The sequence below is a fragment of the Ictalurus punctatus genome, chromosome 4 (genome assembly GCF_001660625.3).
Source record: "Ictalurus punctatus breed USDA103 chromosome 4, Coco_2.0, whole genome shotgun sequence".
NCBI classification, from domain to species: domain Eukaryota; kingdom Metazoa; phylum Chordata; class Actinopteri; order Siluriformes; family Ictaluridae; genus Ictalurus; species Ictalurus punctatus.
The window spans coordinates 35,631,892-35,651,891 of record NC_071284.1 but is presented as its reverse complement, the minus strand read 5'-3'; the positions used below and the strand labels follow the sequence as shown (position 1 = coordinate 35,651,891).

At 39.1% G+C, this 20,000-nt stretch overlaps 1 protein-coding gene across 3 annotated transcripts in view; it reads left to right on the top strand.

The window, feature by feature from the left end:
* The window catches only part of bnc1 (basonuclin 1), a 17,513-nt gene extending 4,331 nt beyond the window's left edge, over nt 1-13,182 (top strand). The window contains exons 2-5 of one of the 3 annotated variants that reach the window (XM_053678211.1): nt 2,770-2,872; nt 3,810-3,960; nt 6,641-8,343; nt 8,791-13,182. In XM_053678211.1, coding sequence (XP_053534186.1) covers nt 2,859-2,872; nt 3,810-3,960; nt 6,641-8,343; nt 8,791-9,391 — 2,469 coding nt within the window. In that variant the 5' untranslated portion in view covers nt 2,770-2,858 and the 3' untranslated portion in view covers nt 9,392-13,182. Of the gene's footprint in view, nt 1-2,769; nt 2,873-3,724; nt 3,961-4,139; nt 4,389-6,640; nt 8,344-8,790 lie in introns of those variants that run through there. The other 2 variants (XM_053678210.1, XM_053678212.1) reach the window with 2 other exon arrangements.
* Nucleotides 13,183-20,000: the final 6,818 nt, after the last annotated feature.

Genomic DNA, 20,000 nt, shown 5'->3' with positions numbered 1-20,000 from the left:
TTTCATAGAGCTAAACTCATCATTACAACATTAAAGTTCATTATTTATTTGCTCATTAATATTCATGATAATGTAGCACTAAATTTGTTATATGTGTCTTAACTCTATCTCAACCTCTCTCTCCCTCTCTCTCTCACACACACACACACACACACACACACACACACACACACACACACACACACACACACACACACAGGTGTACTGTGCAGTAAATTTGAACACACATGTGTTACACAACCATTAGTGAGTGGAATAGAGAGAGTGTGTGTGTGTGCGTGTGTGTGTGTGTATTCACACATATGCACACATATACACATGTACACACATATACACACTTATATATACATACTCACACGTATGCACACATACACACGTGTTCACATATATACACAAATATTCACAAATATACACATATATGCACATACGCATGCACACACATATGCATTCATTATTTCAGTACTGATATCCGTATACAAACACAATGTGTACAGAAATTACACAATATTACACTTGTACAGTTGCACAAAATGGAGCTTCAATTTATATAAATTTATCGATAGCAATAATATTACTAATTTTAATTATTATAATAATAAGAGTAATAGTCATGGTGTTTATGTGGCGTATTTAGTGGATGAAGCCGTTCACAGTGCTTCAGTAAATGACAGTGATATGAACAGTACAGAGTAAAGGACACAATTGAATGAAAAGCTTAAATAAAATATTAGAACATTAAAAGATGTATGAGTAATAAATAACTCATTTAAAACAAAATAGAAAAATGAATGAATATTGTAAAAAAAAAATAATAATAATTCTTCCTGATATATACTTTATACACACATTTATCTGAACTGTCGCACGGGAACCAGCCGCATCCCTGCTGTATACACAAGCATTTCTACTTTATTATATTTCTACTTTATTATATTATATATATTACATTTATATATTATTATATTTCTACTTTATTATATTATATATATTACATTTATATATTATTATATTTCTACTTTATTATATTATATATATTATATTTATATATTATTATATTTCTACATTACTGCATTTCTACTTTATTATATTTATATATATCATATTGATATATTATTATATTTCTACTTTACTGTATTTCTACTTTATTATATTTATATATTATTATATTTCTACATTACTGTATTTCTACTTTATTATATTATATATATTATATTTATATATTATTATATTTCTACATTACTGCATTTCTACTTTATTATATTTATATATTATTATATTTCTACATTACTGTATTTCTACTTTATTATATTATATATATTATATTTATATATTATTATATTTCTACATTACTGCATTTCTACTTTATTATATTTATATATTATTATATTTCTACTTTATTATATTATATATATTATATTTATATATTATTATATTTCTACATTACTGCATTTCTACTTTATTATATTGATATATTATTATATTTCTACTTTACTGTATTTCTACTTTATTATATTATATATATATTATATTTATATATTATTATATTTCTACATTATTGTATCGATATATTATTATATTTCTACATTACTGTATTTCTACATTATTATATTTATATATTATTCAATTTCTCCAATTTTAATCACTAGAACTCAGCAATAGTGAATATATGTGTGTGTGTGTGTGTGTGTGTGTGTGTGTGTGTGTGTGTGTGTGTGTGTGTGTGTGTGGATTCAAGCTTAATTTGATAAATGATTGAGTGATTTACTGCTGACTCCGCCCACATTACTGTATTAAACACACATATGTTCTCATGTTAACACTGTAAAGCCTCTTTTAGGCATATTTAGGCAAAAAGATAAATAAATAAAAAATACATGACCATGAGTGTTTCTGTATAATTACAGTTTGTTACATTAATAACTCCTTGGTTAATGGGATTAATGGGATTAATGTGGTTAATGGGATTAATGTGATAAATGTGGTTAATGGGATTAATGGGATTAATGTGGTTAATGGGATTAATGGGATTAATGTGGTTAATGGGATTAATGGGATTAATGTGGTTAATGGGATTAATGGGATTAATGGGATTAATGTGGTTAATGTGGTTAATGGGATTAATGTGGTTAATGGGATTAATGTGGTTAATGGGATTAATGGGATTAATGTGGTTAATGGGATTAATGGGATTAATGTATTTGTAATAAATAATTGTGCAGCAGCTATAACTGAGTTAATGAACAAACTGTACAGAGTCACATTATTTACTCTAATAATAACAACCTTTTTAACACATCATTTCAGAGGATGGTGTGTGTGTGTGAGAGTGTGTGTGTGAGTTTGTGTGTGTGTGTGTGTGTGTGTGTGTGTGTGTGTGTGTTATTTAAGCCTTTATTTATTAAACACGTTTGTTTAGAAATTATTTTTATAAAAGGTCACAATAATTTTGTGAAGTGATGCTACTTCTACTACTGATAATAGTAATAATAATAATAATAATAATAATAATAATAATAATAGTCTCTTTAGATAGTAAATTATCATAGTAGAATAATGTATTACCTTTGGTCAATGTTTTGAACATTAACACTCTACTACATTTTAAAAAGTAAATAAATAATGAATAATTAAAGAGATTATTTGAATTAAAGCTGAGATAGGAAATGTCTCATTCTTGTTATGTATGGTGCTCTGTTAAAGCTGCTGTGTGTGTGTGTGTGTGTGTGTGTGTGTGTGTGTGTGTGTGTGTGTGTGTGCATTATTAAACAGGCGATTTGCTGCACGCTGGTGAACTGTACCTGCGACAGTTTCAGACCCGGAAAGCTGAAACGTCGTCAGTGTGAGAACTGCAGGCATGGATGGGTCGCTCACGGTAACAAACAAACAAACAAACGAATAAACTAACTAATAAACAAATAAACAAATAAATAATCCCAAGCAAAAACTAACTGCGTTCACTGCGTCTGTGCTGTGAGGTGATGAAGTCGTTCATATTCAGCGAGACAGTTACAGCGACATGAAGCAGGATATGGGCGGGGCTGGGTAAAGACTCATTGTAATATGCAAATGTATGCAAATGAGCAGTGATGAGCAGGGCAGGTGTACACATGACACTTTATTTCGTCTCATTTGCAAGCATCTTAAAGCTAAACATAGCTCTTTAATTATAATGAATAATAATAATATTATTCTGTAATGAATAGCTTAAAAATATAGCATTTGAATTAAAATAAAATAACTGGAAGAAATTTTTCATTTCTCATTTTATTTCATTAAACCCTGGAAAGAAAGTATTACATAAACAGATCACTGGAGGTGGATTATAATGATGGAATATTTAATAACATTTTTAAATGAATATAATATAAATATTATAATAATTATTTCATTTAATAATTTGTGTCTTTGATAAACAAGTGTTGATTAAAATCGTTTATTAATTGTCTAATTTTAGCTCAATTCTTTCCCTCTAAACAGCATTTTGCAGGTTTTTTTCCTTGATTTAAATGTAATCTGCTGATGATTCGGGTTTTACGCTGCGTGTGCTGCTCCAGTAATTATGGAAACGTATAAATATGACACTCATTTAAAATTAGACAATATTCCGGTGAAATTTATAGTTAATTAGTAGTAAATTAATTTGTGTCGTTGTTCCTGAAACACAGCATTAGATAAGAGAACACTGTGTGTGTGTGTGTGTGTGTGTGTGTGTGTGCGTGCGTAGCTCTAAGCAAGCTGAAGATGCAGCACACGTATGACGGAGGCCAGGTGGAGATCGTTCACTCCAACGTGGTGTTTGATATCTGCAGTTTGATGCTGTACGGTACGCAGGCCATCCCGGTGCGGCTGAAGATCCTGCTCGATCGTCTCTTCAGCGTCCTGAAGCAGGACGAAGTCATCAAAATCCTCAACGCGCTCGACTGGACGCTGCAGGACTACATACGAGGATATGTCCTGCAGGTAAATACACACATTTCTACACTGTGTAACGTCTCTGGCTTTAAGCTGAGCTATAGTGGATATAAAAAGTTTACACACCCCTGTTCTAGTCGTAGGTTTTTGTTGTGATATAGCAACCCGCAACATTCAAGTCTTCATTTGGTCATTTTATTCCACTCTTCCTTGCAAAAATGCTCCAGATCTATCAGATTGTGAGGGGATCTTCTTCTTCTGGAGGCGTTCCTTTGTTGACTTGGATTTGTGCTTTGGGTCGTTATGGTGCTGGAAGGTGAAATCTTTCTTCCTCTTCAGCTGTCTAACAGAGGTCTGCAGGGATTGGTATTTGGAACTATCCATGATTCGCTCTAGCTTGACTAGAGCCCCAGTCCCAGCTGGAGAGAAGCAGATCTGTAGCATGATGCTGCCATCACCACCATGCTTCACCCTGGGTATGATGTTCTTTGGGTGATAACCTGTCTTGTTTATGTGACAAACATATCGTTTAGAATTATGCCCAAAAACTCATTTTTGCCGAATGGTTTGGGTGATTTAGTGCTTAGATGTTTTTTTCTTTCATCAGAAAGGGCTTCAGTTTAGTCCTACCCCATAGTGCAGACATGTGAAGATTGCAAGAGATTGTTTTCACATGCAGGGAGTGAGCAGTACTCGCCAGATGTTCCTGCAGCTCCTGTAACGTTGCTGTAGATCTCTTGCCAGTCTCCCTGATAAGTTTTCTTCTTGCCCGTGTCAGTTTTGGATGGACGTCCAGCTCCATTTTCTCCACTTGTTGATGATGACCTTCACGGTGGTCCATGGTACATGTAATGTTTTGGAAATTCTTTTATAGCCCTCTCCTGATCAGTACCGTTCCACAAAGAGATCTTTGAGGACCATGGCTTCAGCCATCAGAAACCAAGAAGATGTGAAAAAATCGTACAGAAACGTCTGATCTTTAATGGGGGTTAATCAGATTCACTGCACTGATGACAGCTGTATGATAGTTGCATTTGAGCATGAGTTGTTATGTGATTGGTTCATTCTGAGCACAGTCACATGACCCATTATTTAAAACCAGGCTATTGTATGGGGGGTTTTTTTTTTTGTTTTGTTTTCCTCTAAAACGTTTCCATTTGTTTATTGTTTGAATTTTGTTGGATGCTCTATCACATGAAAAGTTTGCATATTAAATTCCTATTTCAATTATATTATATTATATTATATTATATTATATTATATTATATTATATTATATTATCTTTATATTTTTCCTTTCCTACCTGTATAGAAGTCAATTGTGGTTAATGTAAACTCAAGTGTTTACGTCACAGACAGTTGAAAGCACTTCACTGCAGGTGGTACTGTGTACGGTTGTGTATGCGAGCAATAAAGTTTGAATTTGAGATGTGTCAGGGGTGATGAGGTCACGTATGAATCAGTTTGTGATGTCACAAAATAATCTTTTACAGTTTTGGACTAATCAGGTACACTATTACAAGATGTGTTGCCTGGAAGCTTTTAGTTTCAGAACCTGTGTGTTAAGCTAGCTAGCTAGCTAACTTAGCTAATGTTAGATGGTGAGCTCTGAGCTCAGTTTGTGATGTCACAAAATCAGCTTCATCAGAGATTAGTGGGTGTCATGACCCCTGGAAGCTGTGTGCTAAGGTAGCTAGTTAAATAGTGTAGCTAATGTTCATGATGGAAAAGTCTGGCTGTCATGGCAGCTTCATATTGTGATAGATAAAACGAGTGAATCTGATATTGAATTCCCACTCGTATGACTAATGTGAGCTGGGTTACTAGCATTTGGCTAACTGGCTTGCTAAGATAGCTAGCATTAAGCTGTTAAGGCTGAAAGACATGCCCCTGCATGTCCAAATTTGCATATTCATATATATTCATTGACCCATGTGTTTGTAAGGAGGGTGAATGTCTAGAGATGTTCCTCAGACGTTTTTAGTCGTTTCTTGGACAATTGAAGGATTGCTATTCACCATAGATGGTTTAAAAATGTGTTTGTTTTCCTAATGCTTTCAGCAAATACGAGCACACAGTTTGGATTTGTATTGGAAAGATATCATTAAACAGTTCTTGGTAGTGCACTTTTGGTGCTATGAGAGTTATAGACTCCCTCCAGCTCTCATTACCGATGTGATCACAGTGAATCATGTAAATACAATTTTGTCACGTTTTTTCCCCCCACTCAAAACTCCAGTAGTGAGAGAGAGAGAGCTGCTCAATTTGCTGCTCGTTAAGTATTCAGGTTGTTGCGTGTGATTCTAGTTAGCTCGTCTGACGGCAGAAGTAAAGTCAAATCCTCCACAGGCATATAAATGAATGCTGTATGATGAAATATTTATCTTGGTTATGGCATGAAGCTGTTGAATGACTTTGAAGGACTGCTAGCACTCATGTGTAATTACAGCCAGACTCACTGCCCAACCCTGTACCGCCACGCATCTACCCCCACCAACCCCCGCCAACCCCCACCAGGGACGAACCCAATCACCAGAATGAATAAAAATGATATTACAGATGCACTGCAGTAATTGGAGCTTTCATGTCCTGCTGTATTAGATGTATGGACAACTCTTTATCTCATGGCGCTGTCGGATTGTCATGTTAGGAGAGTTATGGCGGTCCAGAGTGCTTGGGGTTTTTCATTCATAATGCATATGAAATTCCTTCTGTGTGTGTTTGTATAGGATGTGGCTGGCAAAGTGCTGGACCGCTGGGCCATCATGACCTTCGAGGAGGAAATTGCGACACTGCAGCAGTTCCTCCGGTTCGGAGAGACTAAATCTATCGTGGAGCTGATGGCACTGCAGGACAAAGAAGGGCAAGCGATCATCGTGCCGACAGTTAGAGCGAACTCGGACATCCGTAGCTTCATAGAGAGCAGCACGCAGCGTCCATCTGTGGCAGCCACTACGGAGCCTCTGAGCAGAAACAATGGCCACCACTTTGAGAGTTTGGTCAACAACATGACCTTCATGCTGCCCCTGCAGTTGCTTAACTCTGTTCCTGCACCGCTGCTCAGGTCCAGAGCAGATTCCCGACAGCAGGAGGTTCCAACACGACCCGAAATTCTGGATTCAAACCTTGACACCTCCTCTCACCTCACCTCTGATGCAGATAGAGAAGATGTACCCATGGAGAGAGTAAGCACCAATTTAGAATCAGATGATTTCACGCTGAGCGATAACTATTCCTCACCCTCGACGCCTTGCACACCATCGATCAGCTCGGATATCGCTCAAGCGTCGCCGGAGTCGAAAATCCGTCTAGGAGTTGGGATGAAAAAAGGCCGTGTTTTCTGCAGTGCCTGCGAGAAAACCTTTTATGACAAAGGAACGCTGAAGATCCATTACAATGCTGTTCACCTCAAGATCAAGCACAAGTGCACTATCGAGGGATGCAACATGGTCTTCAGCTCGTTGAGAAGCCGCAACCGGCACAGCGCCAACCCGAACCCGCGCCTGCACATGCCCATGAATCGAAACAGTCGGGACAGGGATGTCAGGGATGGACTGAGTGCCGGGGAAGAGGCAGAAAAGCGGGACCTCAGCAGGCCTGTCTCCAGCTACATCAGCAATTCTGAGCCCAAACTGCACAGCTCCTTTTCAAGCATCAGCCACAGCGGGATTGTCTTCCCCAACCTGAAGACTGTGCAGCCAGTGCTGCCTTTCTACCGCAGCCTGGTGACGCCTGCTGAGCTTGCCAACACACCTGGAAATCTGCCCTCCCTGCCCCTACTGTCTTCTTCTTCCGTGCCTGTAAGCATAGGAGACATGGAGAGCAACCCAGAGCCCGTGCCCAAGAAGAAATCCCGTAAATCCAGCATGCCCATAAAGATAGAGAAAGACGAGCTGGAAGAGCGAAGCAGCTCCAATGATGATGACGACGATCCTCCTGCCAGTATGAACTCTGGGATGGACTGTGTGGTCAAGACAGAATGTGATGAGCATGGTGTTGTTCATCCCTCAATCCATCCCTCCATCCTCACCCATTCTTCCCATACAGAACAACCAGAAACAGAGGGCAAACACCAAACCCAGGGGTGCAGTCTGACACACTCCCTTTCATCCTTCAGCCACATGCAAAGAAACTTACTTGAGTTTGGGGACCAAACCTGCAGTGAAGGCTTGGATCTAAGACCCACTGACCAAGTGGCACTAAGCAGCACGCCCTGCGAGTCAGAGGTCCACACAGACGGCGATGGTGTCCAACAGATAGTGTGTGCAGATGATGAAGACGAGCTTCTCCATCAGTGTGAGAGTTGCAATAAGACCTTTAAAAACTCCTACAGCGCCAAAATGCATTACCGCAGCGTCCACTTGAAGGAGATGCACATGTGCACCGTAGCAGGCTGCAATGCTGCGTTCCCATCCCGCAGGAGCAGAGACAGGTGAGTGCTAGCAAGGTGAAATCCAACACAAACAAGGGTTAGGACCAATTGAATCAAGGCTAAATCCACTTGTCTGAGGTTCTTTATTAGTTCTACCGAATGGTGGAAGGTACCATGACAGCTAGACCTCTGTTTGTAAAGGTCATAGATGATGCTAAGATGGTCACATGACTGACTAAAGTTTGTTTGACTTCATTTGTTCCCCATTGTTAAGCAATATAAATGTCCCCATAAAGGTATAAAGGTGGACCTCAAGGTTCAATCATGTATCTTGAATGTGTTTTAAAAGTTCCTTACATTCACTTGGCCGAGGTAACTACTCATTCTCACCGACAAACTGATCATGAACATCTCCAATCCAAGTAGGAACTCAAACTTACAGAACAAAGGTGTTTCATTTCAAACTACTTTCCTGATTGTGTCTTTTGTATCGTTTTTTCTCTTCAGACACAGTGCAAATTTAAATTTACACCACAAGCTGTTGACCAAAGATCACTACATCTTCACTCCGTCCTGCAGAGACGTCACTACGGATTCTCACCCTGAATTCCCTCCTAAAGATCCTCTGAGCCAGACGTCTGTTATCTTCAAGGGAACAAACCGTACGGGCCTCGTGTTTCCGATGAGCAAATCCTCCGAGAGCGTAGAGGATCTGGTGGAGGACGAGGCGGTGTTGGACCTAAGCACCAGAGGAAGTGGTCACTCTTCTTCCTGGGACTCAGATGCGTGCAGCGAGGAGGAGCTCCCCCTGGAGGACAGCGATGAGAATGAGAGTTGTGATGGGTTGAATCCCAGTGCGGTCAGTCTCGGGCAGCAGGTCAACAACGCCTCCACACCCATCACCTGCCACGTCTGCCAGAAGGTTTACAGCAACAAGGGCACATTCAGGGCTCACTACAAAACTGTGCACCTTCGGCTCCTGCACAAGTGCAAGGTACCAGGGTGTGACACCACATTCTCCTCCGTCAGGAGCCGCAACCGACACAGCCAGAACCCGAATTTACACCGGAACCTTCCGCCAAACAACACCACCGTCACTCAGGAGTAGTGATGTATACGGCTGGTGAAATGTACCCTAATAATCAGCACTTGTGTGTAAGTGGAAAAGCACAGGCCTTCATAGATTCTACCTAAAATTCACACTGATGAACTGTCCCGAGTGGCTCAGAAGAGGGTTTTTCATCTTGCGCAAAATTTCAAGTAGCTAAGTTTTCATTAAATCCAATGAAAAATATATAATGTGAATATGCTCTGTAAAACAGAACAAAACATCAAGATATTATTAACCCTGGGCAGGTTGCTCTTTACAGAGATATTCTCTATGGTTAGAGCCTTTAGACAAAACACTTCAGTCAATAGAACGGTACAGGAAATGGCTTAATTGGTGTTAATTGGCCACAGGTACCACATTCCCAAACCCCAAAACATTAGAAGATGACGAAAATTCGATGATGTGGACTGTCAGAAAAGCCACATCTGAGAGGCTCTACATGGTTGCATGATTTTATTTAATGGGCTTTTATGTTATTTATTCCACTACAATTTAATTCCATACAAAAATATGTTGTTGATGATGTTGGGGTTTTTTTTGTTTATTTTTTTTTTAAAAGTCATCACAACAATACTTCCTGTAACTTGGTGGATCAGTCTCATATCTAGAAATCACAATTTAGCCCGAAGCAGAAGCACATCATGTTAAAAATGTATTTTTTACTACATTTGTAAACACTACCGAATACTTAAACAGCTCGATAACAGTGCTGTTACTGTTAATTTACTACAGAGCAACATTCCCACAGTGAGACGGCTGATTCGGTCTTTTTTTTCTTTTTTCTTTTTCTTTTGCTGAATAATCAAAAGAGATAAAATAACAAACCTGTCAGAACTATTCAGTACTTCACTAGCACAGACTATTGTTATTATTATTATTATTATTATTATTCCTTTCATTACAATCGCAGCGGCATGACAATCACTATGTATATGGAAAATTTAACCACAACAAAGTATTAGTACATTTTATAGGGCGAGCAACAGACCTAGCAGTAAGGCTAGCTGCACAGATAGCAGTAAGGCTAGCAATAATGAAATTACAGGGAAAAAAGTCAATATGACCAGGAACAGAAACTAACAAGGTAAAATTTAAGGGGACTGAGCTTGGTTTTCAGGTTAGCAGTATGGCTAACAGTAATGCTAGTGGTATAGTTAGCAGTATGGCTAGTAATAGTGTCAGTAAACCAACAGCAAACCTTGCCATACAGCAAACAGCAATACGATTAGCATGAAACCTTCTTGTGATGAAACCTACTTGCTAGTGAGATTTTATTACTGTGTTTAAAACAAACAAATGGTGATTTGGTGAATAGCTGATTATAACACAATTATACAAAATTAGCACTAATTTTAATCTGTCACGAAAACATTTTGATCATGTGATGTAATTCTGTTTTAAAGCGTGCCAAATCGGCTTTGTTTTAAAATTTTATTTCCTGAAATAAGCCCCGAATTTTTTAGTGATCATGCGGAAGGGAGCATCAACATCTCAACATGCTGCACTCGATTAAAAGAAATCTGGGTAATAAATATGCAGAACATCACTGGATAGATATCACAGACTCATGTTTTAATTCTAACGTTAAAACATGATTTAAAAATGTGAATACGATAATAAAGCGTCATGCCACCTGACTGAGACCTGCTGCATCAGCAAACACACCAATCTCAGCATTACAGTACTCTGGGTTAGACTTCAGAACAGTGACAGAGTGGGCGTGGCCAGAGCGGTCATCAAAATATTTACAGCTACTGCGGACCAAATGGTTTTACTTCCTGTTATATGAGACAAGAATTTTTTCTTCTCTCTAGCATGTGCTGTGTTTGTGTGTTATCATTTTCTCTTTAGCCGAGTTATAAAACACCCCTTTGTTGTTGTTGTTTTTGTTTGTTTGTTTTTTACGGTAGCCCTGCTGCTACAGCAGCCTCATTTGCATAATACTTGTTTGTGATTTTTACATTTCTAAACCGAGAAACTTCTGAAAGCGTGTAACGTTCATGATATTATGAGGTAAAAGTAGGAGGTTCTTTACAAACCGTCCATCAAACAAGAGGGCGGAGCTAAAACCAGGAAGTAGAGCATTGTTCGGTCATTTTTAAGGTCAATGCTTTGTGCAAGTGCACCATAACGGACGGCTTCTGCGTCTGTGGTCATCTAATAACAAATCACATAAAGTATTCTGTTAACATTAAGGATCTTTAAGTTTATTTCACAAATCCCCCCCAAACGGAGTTTAACAAGAGAGAATTAAATGATAGGAACAGGTTGTTTTCTGATTTTTATTTCTTCTCTTGAGTGCATCTTATAGTCTGGAAAGTACGGTACAGTCCACATTAAATTTACAGCATCACGTAGGAGGTGCTGCAGATTTATCCAGAGTTTCATATCATTCTTAAACTGAAAGAATATTTAAAAAATTAAAAAACACATCATTCCCTACAGTATTTCATTTGTACATGTCCTGAAGACATTATAAACACTGTACATAATCATACATGTGACTCAGATGCTTGATTTCAATTAAACTGTACCTTGTGTGTGTGTGTGTGTGTGTTGAAGGTGCAGGATTCACCTGGTGTTCAGTAATATAACACGTTGACGTTTCCTCATGACTGTTGTTTTATCGTTTCGGGATATTTTGTGGCATTCCATGAATTCTGTTGTGTAAATTATTGTACAGTGTTGTGTTGTTGATTTTTTCTTATATGTTCTTGTGAACACTAAAGCTGACCAAAGATTCTTCATCATAAACGAGCAGTATTAATAATAATAATAATAATAATAACAATAACTCTAGTAATAACTGAACTTCTTTGCAGTCTGTGTTTGTATTTTGTGAGATTTGCTACGATTGGGAAAACAGAACTGTTTATTGTTGTAGCGTAGCTGGGCGTATGCTACGTGCACGGTGTTTAGCCTGGTTTTTATCCCTCTTCACAGACCGCCACCTTCTCCAACCACAAACCTGATGTCTCTCGTCTCTACCATGAAGCTTTTACTAATCTGAGCAGCCGATTCAGCAAAACCTAGCTTAGCTGTTTAATTCCAACCACAGTAGTTTAACTCACATTAGCTAGCTTGTTCACAACTCAATGTCAATCATTAACAAACTTTATACTGCTAAATGATTATTATGGAATTAAAACTATTTATTTCTAGTATTAGTATTTAGTATAAACACCATATTAAGCTAAAAACAAAAAAAAAGGTCAAACAAAACACTACTGATGATAATACTATATATATATATATATATTTAAACAAAAAAACAAAAAAAAGGAAAAAAGAAAGCAGCATAAGCTAAGCTAGCAGTCTCCCAAAACACAGCAGTGCACTAATGTTAGCTAGCTAACGTGTCAGATTAACTCACCAGTAGCAGTTGGTGTACACTGTTTAGAATAACTTATTTGTTAAAATTACACATTATAATAGTTTAGCAATATTAGCTAAGCTAGTTCGGATTTGTTTATACTGTATTAACAGCAGTATCGAGCTTGCTGACGTTAGCTGGACTATTTTGCTGTCATCAGCACCGACCTAGCTAGCGTTATGTGTTTATTATGTACAGCGTACGCCCAGTTACACGTATGAAATGAAATGAAATGTAAAAACTCCTACACACGCACACACACACACACACACACATACACACACACACGTTTTTACAGTATTGTTGTCGTCATGTCACATTTATGCCACGTCTGCTCATAAACAATTTAATAATGTTCACGTTTTTATTCTTGATTCGTTGTGACAATAATAAAAAGCCATGATTTCAGAGGCTGGACTCGAGTGTGTGGTCTCTCTCTCTCACACACACACACACACACAAAGTAAACTGATAGTTTTATACACATTTACACCTAAAATGAAGATAAATGAATAAATGACCATAGGGATAAAGTGTAGAGGTGAATTTATACGTGTGGTATAGTATAACAGGTATAAAAGCTTAAAAGTACACGAAATATAGACACATTGACATCTAATTAAGTATACAGATAAATAAAAATGTACCTATAATAAAGTGTATATATATATATATATATATATATATATATATATATATATATATATATATATATATATATATATATTTGTACCAATAATAAAGTATTTATATCTATAATGAACACAGGCAATTGCGTTAAGACTGGAAATGAAGCCCAGGTTCCCCTGAAACGTTTACCAAAGTGTCCGTTATTCACTAATGTTGGTGGAATTCAATATTTCAGTGAGTATAATGATTAAATATCTCACTGCAGTATGGTGTTGTTGGTTCATTACACAGCCTGCGTGAGAATCTCCTCTGAGCCCCGACACAGCGCTGAGCCACACCGAGTGAAGCCGAGAGTCTCTGGGTGTTTATCGCAGAGCTGCTGACGCTGTGTTTACACAACAAGGGGTTCTCACAGAAAACAAGGGGTTCTCACAGAAAACAAGGGGTTCTCACAGAAAACAAGGGGTTCACACTGAAAACAAGGGGTTCTCACAGAAAACAAGGGGTTCACACTGAAAACAAGGGGTTCTCACAGAAAACAAGGGGTTCTCACTGAAAACAAGGGGTTCTCACAGAGAAAAACTACAACCATCTTGGCGTTTATCGGACAGCGCACTCTTCGATCTATCTGTCCGCCTGGTCGCACTAACTGCCAATCACAGAAACGTGGCTAATAATAAACACGTCTAACATCTCACACGCTGGATCTCAGATTTGTTTATAATTCTAGCTAGCTGTCCCTTCCTTCTTGCCTCGCCGCCGTGGCCACCGGCTCGCTCAGTCGGGATAAATTCACAAATATAAACTCTCTGTCCTGTGTGTATTTGTTTCTGTGAAGCTGCTTTGAGACAACGTCCACTGTAAAAAGCGCGATATAAATAACACCGGATTGAATCCTTCAGCTAGCAGCTTAGATACTTTTGGGGACAAAATGGCCGACGCTGCTAATGTCGAGCTGAACACTGAAAAGTCTTTAGATGCTCATACTTATGAGGAGAAAACGAAACAAGAGCGCAGACCGACAACGAGTCCCTGTGAATTACCGTAGAGCCGATAGCATGTTAGGACGAGTGCATTAATATAAATGTGCGTGTGCGTGTGTGTGTGTGTGTGTGTGTGTGTGTGTGTGTGTGTGTGTGTTTGCCAGTTTGTTCCTCTATTTTTAAACCCACCAGCCGTCACGGTATAAAAGAAATTCATACACCTACAATAATCCTATAATTAAAGGATAGTGTACAATGTAGTATACAGTCGATAAATAAATATATACATGTAATATGTATGTATATATATGTAATAAAGTATATATATATATATATATATATATATATATATATATGAGTATACTAACATGAAAGTGTGTAAAATATATGAATAATTTGATATATACATATATATATATATACATATTGAAGTTATAGTGTTGCAGTATATCTAATAAAGGTATGAATTAGATCATTAAATAGCTGCTTAATGAAACAGATGAATATTGCGTATAGAACTGAAGTGTCAATGCTGCTGTGTTTGACTCTGTGAGGACGATGTTATTTATCCGTTAAATCCAGGTTCCCGTTGTTTCTGAAAGGATTCGTGAGCAGATGCTTTTCCCGACATGGAGACACTCTGCAGATCAATACGAGTTCAGATGTCACATCCATAACACTGCCACTGTCCTGATCGGGTTAGATTAGACACCAGGAGGAATCTCAGTGAGGCCTCGTGCAGGATTTAAACTGTTTCAGAGTTTTAATATCGGATTTAAATTCAAATCTCATCAACATCTTTTATTCCAAACACACGTAACAATTACAAAGGGGGCAATAAACACATTTCTTTAAAAGGCTGAATGGAAAGAGCAAAGTATCTGGACATGAACACACACACACACACACACACACACACACACACACACACACACACACGGTGATACTAAAACTGAATTATGTTACTGAAGAGGAGACTGAAGGTGTGATCAGACTACAGCTAATTCCTTTATGTATGAATCAAAGGTATTGATTGAACCGATGGGTTTCACACACACACACACACACACACACACACACACACACACACACACACACACACACATACAAAGTGTTCATTTCCATTCAGCCACATGGTTACACTATGGCACAGTTAGGAAAAATACACAAAAAAATTTTTTGGTTTAAACATTATGACAATAAACTGAATCGAGGTACTACACACACACACACACACACACGCACACACTCACACACACACACACACACACACACACACAGTCAAGCACAAATCAAGCACATAGATCACATACAATCACACACTTTCTTCTTTACTTACTTAATTCATTACGTACGAGGGGTCCAAGCACTTCAATCTGTTTTTGTCAGGATTTTTGTGTGTGTGTGAGTTACAGATCAAATCAGATGTCACGCGGACCCAAAATATGGCCTGATGGTGGCGCTACAGAGCATTATAACTCCTAAACCATACGCCGTATTTTGAACCTTGGCCTGTGCTGAAGAAGACAAGAATAAATAACATGATCCTTATTTTAATAAGAAATAAACTCCAGTTTATACCAGCGCAGCTGAAGTGAGAGATTTATTCATTCATTATACTTTTATCATTTTATAATTTTGGAACTTTTCGCTCCTCTTTACTCTTGTTCATCCATTTAGAAAAGAAAACTACACTAAATTGCCGTGCGTTCTGGGTAACATGTGTTCCTGAAGTTCACGACCTTCTTCATGTAATATTTAACCTGAGCTGATAAACGAACAGAAATGGAGGAGGGCAGAAGAGAAAAAGACCTGCACTGCCACCTAGTGGACAAATGACATCATGACTTTATTTCTATTTTTATTTTTGCCTGTAACTCATTTTGAGTGTGTGTGTGTGTGTGTGTGTGTGTGTGTGTGTGTGTGTGTGTGTGTGTGTGTGTGTACATATTTCTGCTTTAAACAACTGTTCCAGAAAAAGCAGCCTGTATTTTATCTTATTTCTGTAAATAATTAGTGTAAGTCTATACTGACTAAAAGAATAAGGTTGTAAGTAGAGGAGGTGAAAATGAGGTTCCTGTAAAAGTCAATGTCTGATGTCTACAAAACCACATCTACAGACGCCAGAGGCATTTTGGAAACAGGTGCTGTAGACTGATAAAGTAAAAATTGAACTCTTTGGACCCAGTCACCACAGGTATATTTGGAGGGAAAAAAGGTTCAGCTTTTGATGAAATGAAAACCTTGCCTGAAGGTGGAGCTATTCTGCTTTGGGGTCGTGTGGCAGCCAGTGGAACCGGAAGCATTACACAGGTAGACGGAAGAATAGATTCCAACAAATGTCAGCAAATTCTCGAAGGAACTGTGACAGTCCAGAATCCGGAGCTGGAAACGGCTGGGTCCGACAGCAGGACAGTGATCCGAAACAAGCCTTCAATCCACCATGAACTACTTCAAGAGACTCAGGCTTCTGGGTTGGCCCTCACGCTGCCCTGAGCGGAACGCCACTGAAAATCTGTTTGTAGATCTGAAACATGATGTGCATGAAAGATGGCCAAACAATACCCTTGGTAGGGCGTCCAAACTTTTTCACATGCAACAATTACTTTCTTTTTCTTTCCACTTTTTCATCATGGAATATAAAGTTTCTGAATTAACATTTGCAGAAAATATTATTTTAGTAGTTTGCTGCAGACGTGTTTATTTCTATTCACTTAAAAAATCAACAAAACATGTCATTTGGCCAAGGATACTAGTGTGTGTGTGTGTGTGTGTGTGTGTGTGTGTGTGTGTGTGTGTGTGTGTGTGTGTGTGTGTGTTCAGTAGTGTATGTGTGTGTGTGTGTGTTTGTGTGAGTGAGTTCAGTAGTGTGTGTGTGTGTGAGTGTGTGTTTGAGTGAGTTCAGTAGTGTATATGTGTGTGTGTGTGTGTGTGTGTGTGTGTGTGTGTGTGTGTGTGTGTGAGTGAGTTCAGTAGTGTGTGTGTGTGTGTGTGTGTGAGTGAGTTCAGTAGTGTGTGTGTGTGTGTGTGTGAGTGAGTTCAGTAGTGTATATGTGTGTGTGTGTGTGTGTGTGTGTGTGTGTGTGTGTGTGTGAGTGTGTGTGTGTGTGTGTGAGTGAGTTCAGTAGTGTATATGTGTGTGTGTGTGTGTGTGTGTGTGTGTGTGTGTGTGTGAGTGAGTTCAGTAGTGTGTGTGAGTGTGTGTGTGTGTGAGTGAGTTCAGTAGTGTGTGTGTGTGTGTGAGTGAGTTCAGTAGTGTATATGTGTGTGTGTGTGTGTGTGTGTGTGTGTGTGTGTGTGAGTGAGTTCAGTAGTGTGTGTGTGTGTGTGCGTGTGTGTGTGTGTGTGTGTGTGTGTGAGTGAGTTCAGTAGTGTGTGTGTGTGTGTGTGTGAGTGAGTTCAGTAGTGTGTGTGTGTGTGTGTGTGTGTGTGTGTGTGTGTGTGTGTGTGAGTGAGTTCAGTAGTGTATATGTGTGTGTGTGTGTGTGTGTGTGTGTGTGTGTGTGTGAGTGAGTTCAGTAGTGTGTGTGTGTGTGTGTGTGAGTGAGTTCAGTAGTGTGTGTGTGTGTGTGTGTGTGTGTGTGTGTGTGTGTGTGAGTGAGTTCAGTAGTGTATATGTGTGTGTGTGTGTGTGTGTGTGTGTGTGTGTGTGTGTGTGTGTGTGAGTGAGTTCAGTAGTGTACATGTGTGTGTGTGTGTGTGTGTGTGTGTGTGTGAGTTCAGTAGTGTATATGTGTGTGTGTGTGTGTGTGTGTGTGTGTGTGAGTGAGTGAGTTCAGTAGTGTATGTGTGTGTTTAGGACAGTAGTGTATGTCTATCTTTAGTAGTGAATGTGTGTGTGATAGTAATGTATGTGTGTGTGTGTTTATTCAGTAGTGTGTGTTTATTCAGTAGTGTGTGTTTATTCAGTAGTGTGTGTGCAGTTCAGTAGTGTGTGTTTATTCAGTAGAGTATGTTTATTGTCAGTAGTGTATGTGTGTTTATTCAGTAGTGTGTGTTTATTCAGTAGTGTATGTGTGTTTATTATCAGTAGAGTATGTGTGTGTTCAGTAATGTACAGTATGTGTTCAGTTCATTAGTGGATGTCTACAGTAGTGTATTTGTGCGTATTCAGTAGTGTGTGTGTGTGTGTGTGTGTGTGTGTGTGTGTGTGTTCAGTAGATCACTCTTCTGGATTTCAAAAGCCAGCTGCGCTTTCGGACGTCTAAGGTCATCAGTTTGGACTCGACGTGGAGTTCACCTCTCTGTGAAGCTCTGTATGTGCGAGGCCGTCGTCCTGTCCTCCATGCTCTATGGCTCGGAAACATGACTCGTCCATCAGCGGCACGCCAAGAAATCGATTCACTTCCACCTCAATTGCCTTCGACGTATACTCGCCATCCAATGGCAGGACAGAATCCCAGACACTGAAGTTCTGATGCGAACAAAACTACTGGTAGCATCTTCACAATGCTGGAACAAATTCAGCTGCGCTGGGCCGGTCACGTCAGGAGAATGTCGGACACGCGCCTTCCCAAACGCATCCTATACGGCGAACTTGTAGCTGGATTACGATCTCGCGGTGGACAGAAGAAACGCTCCGAGGACACTCTGGAAATGAACATGAAGGATCTCAACATCGATCATAACAACTGGGAAATTATTGCACAAGATCGGAACACCTGGCGTAGAGACGTGAAACGAGGAACCGCAGCCTCCAAAGAGGAAAGAATCGACGAAGCACGAAGGAAGCGCCAAGCCAGAAAACAAGCCGGAAGCCAAAGGCCCATACCCCAACACAGGAATCGACCGGTCTGCCCACACTGCGGTCACACACTTCCTGCCCACACAGGGCTTGTTGGACATTTGCGCGAACATAGAAACGCCGCTCCACTTCAAACTTCTCCATAATGCAGGCATAAAAATGGAAACCTTCAGTCCTCGTCGAAATCGACAGACGAACTCCTGAGTGTTCAGTAGTGTATGTGTGTGTTCATTGTGTGTTCAGTAGTGTGTGTGTGTTCAGTAGTGTGTGTGTGTGTTCATTGTGTGTTCAGTAGTGTGTGTGTGTTCAGTAGTGTATGTGTGTGTTCATTGTGTGTTCAGTAGTGTGTGTGTTCAGTAGTGTATGTGTGTGTTCATTGTGTGTTCAGTAGTGTGTGTGTGTTCAGTAGTGTGTGTGTGTGTTCATTGTGTGTTCAGTAGTGTATGTGTGTTCAGTAGTGTGTGTGTGTGTTCATTGTGTGTTCAGTAGTGTGTGTGTTCAGTAGTGTATGTGTGTGTTCATTGTGTGTTCAGTAGTGTGTGTGTGTTCAGTAGTGTGTGTGTGTGTTCATTGTGTGTTCAGTAGTGTGTGTGTGTTCAGTAGTGTATGTGTGTGTTCATTGTGTGTTCAGTAGTGTGTGTGTTCAGTAGTGTATGTGTGTGTTCATTGTGTGTTCAGTAGTGTATGTGTGTTCAGTAGTGTGTGTGTGTGTTCATTGTGTGTTCAGTAGTGTGTGTGTTCAGTAGTGTATGTGTGTGTTCATTGTGTGTTCAGTAGTGTGTGTGTGTTCAGTAGTGTGTGTGTGTGTTCATTGTGTGTTCAGTAGTGTGTGTGTTCAGTAGTGTATGTGTGTGTTCATTGTGTGTTCAGTAGTGT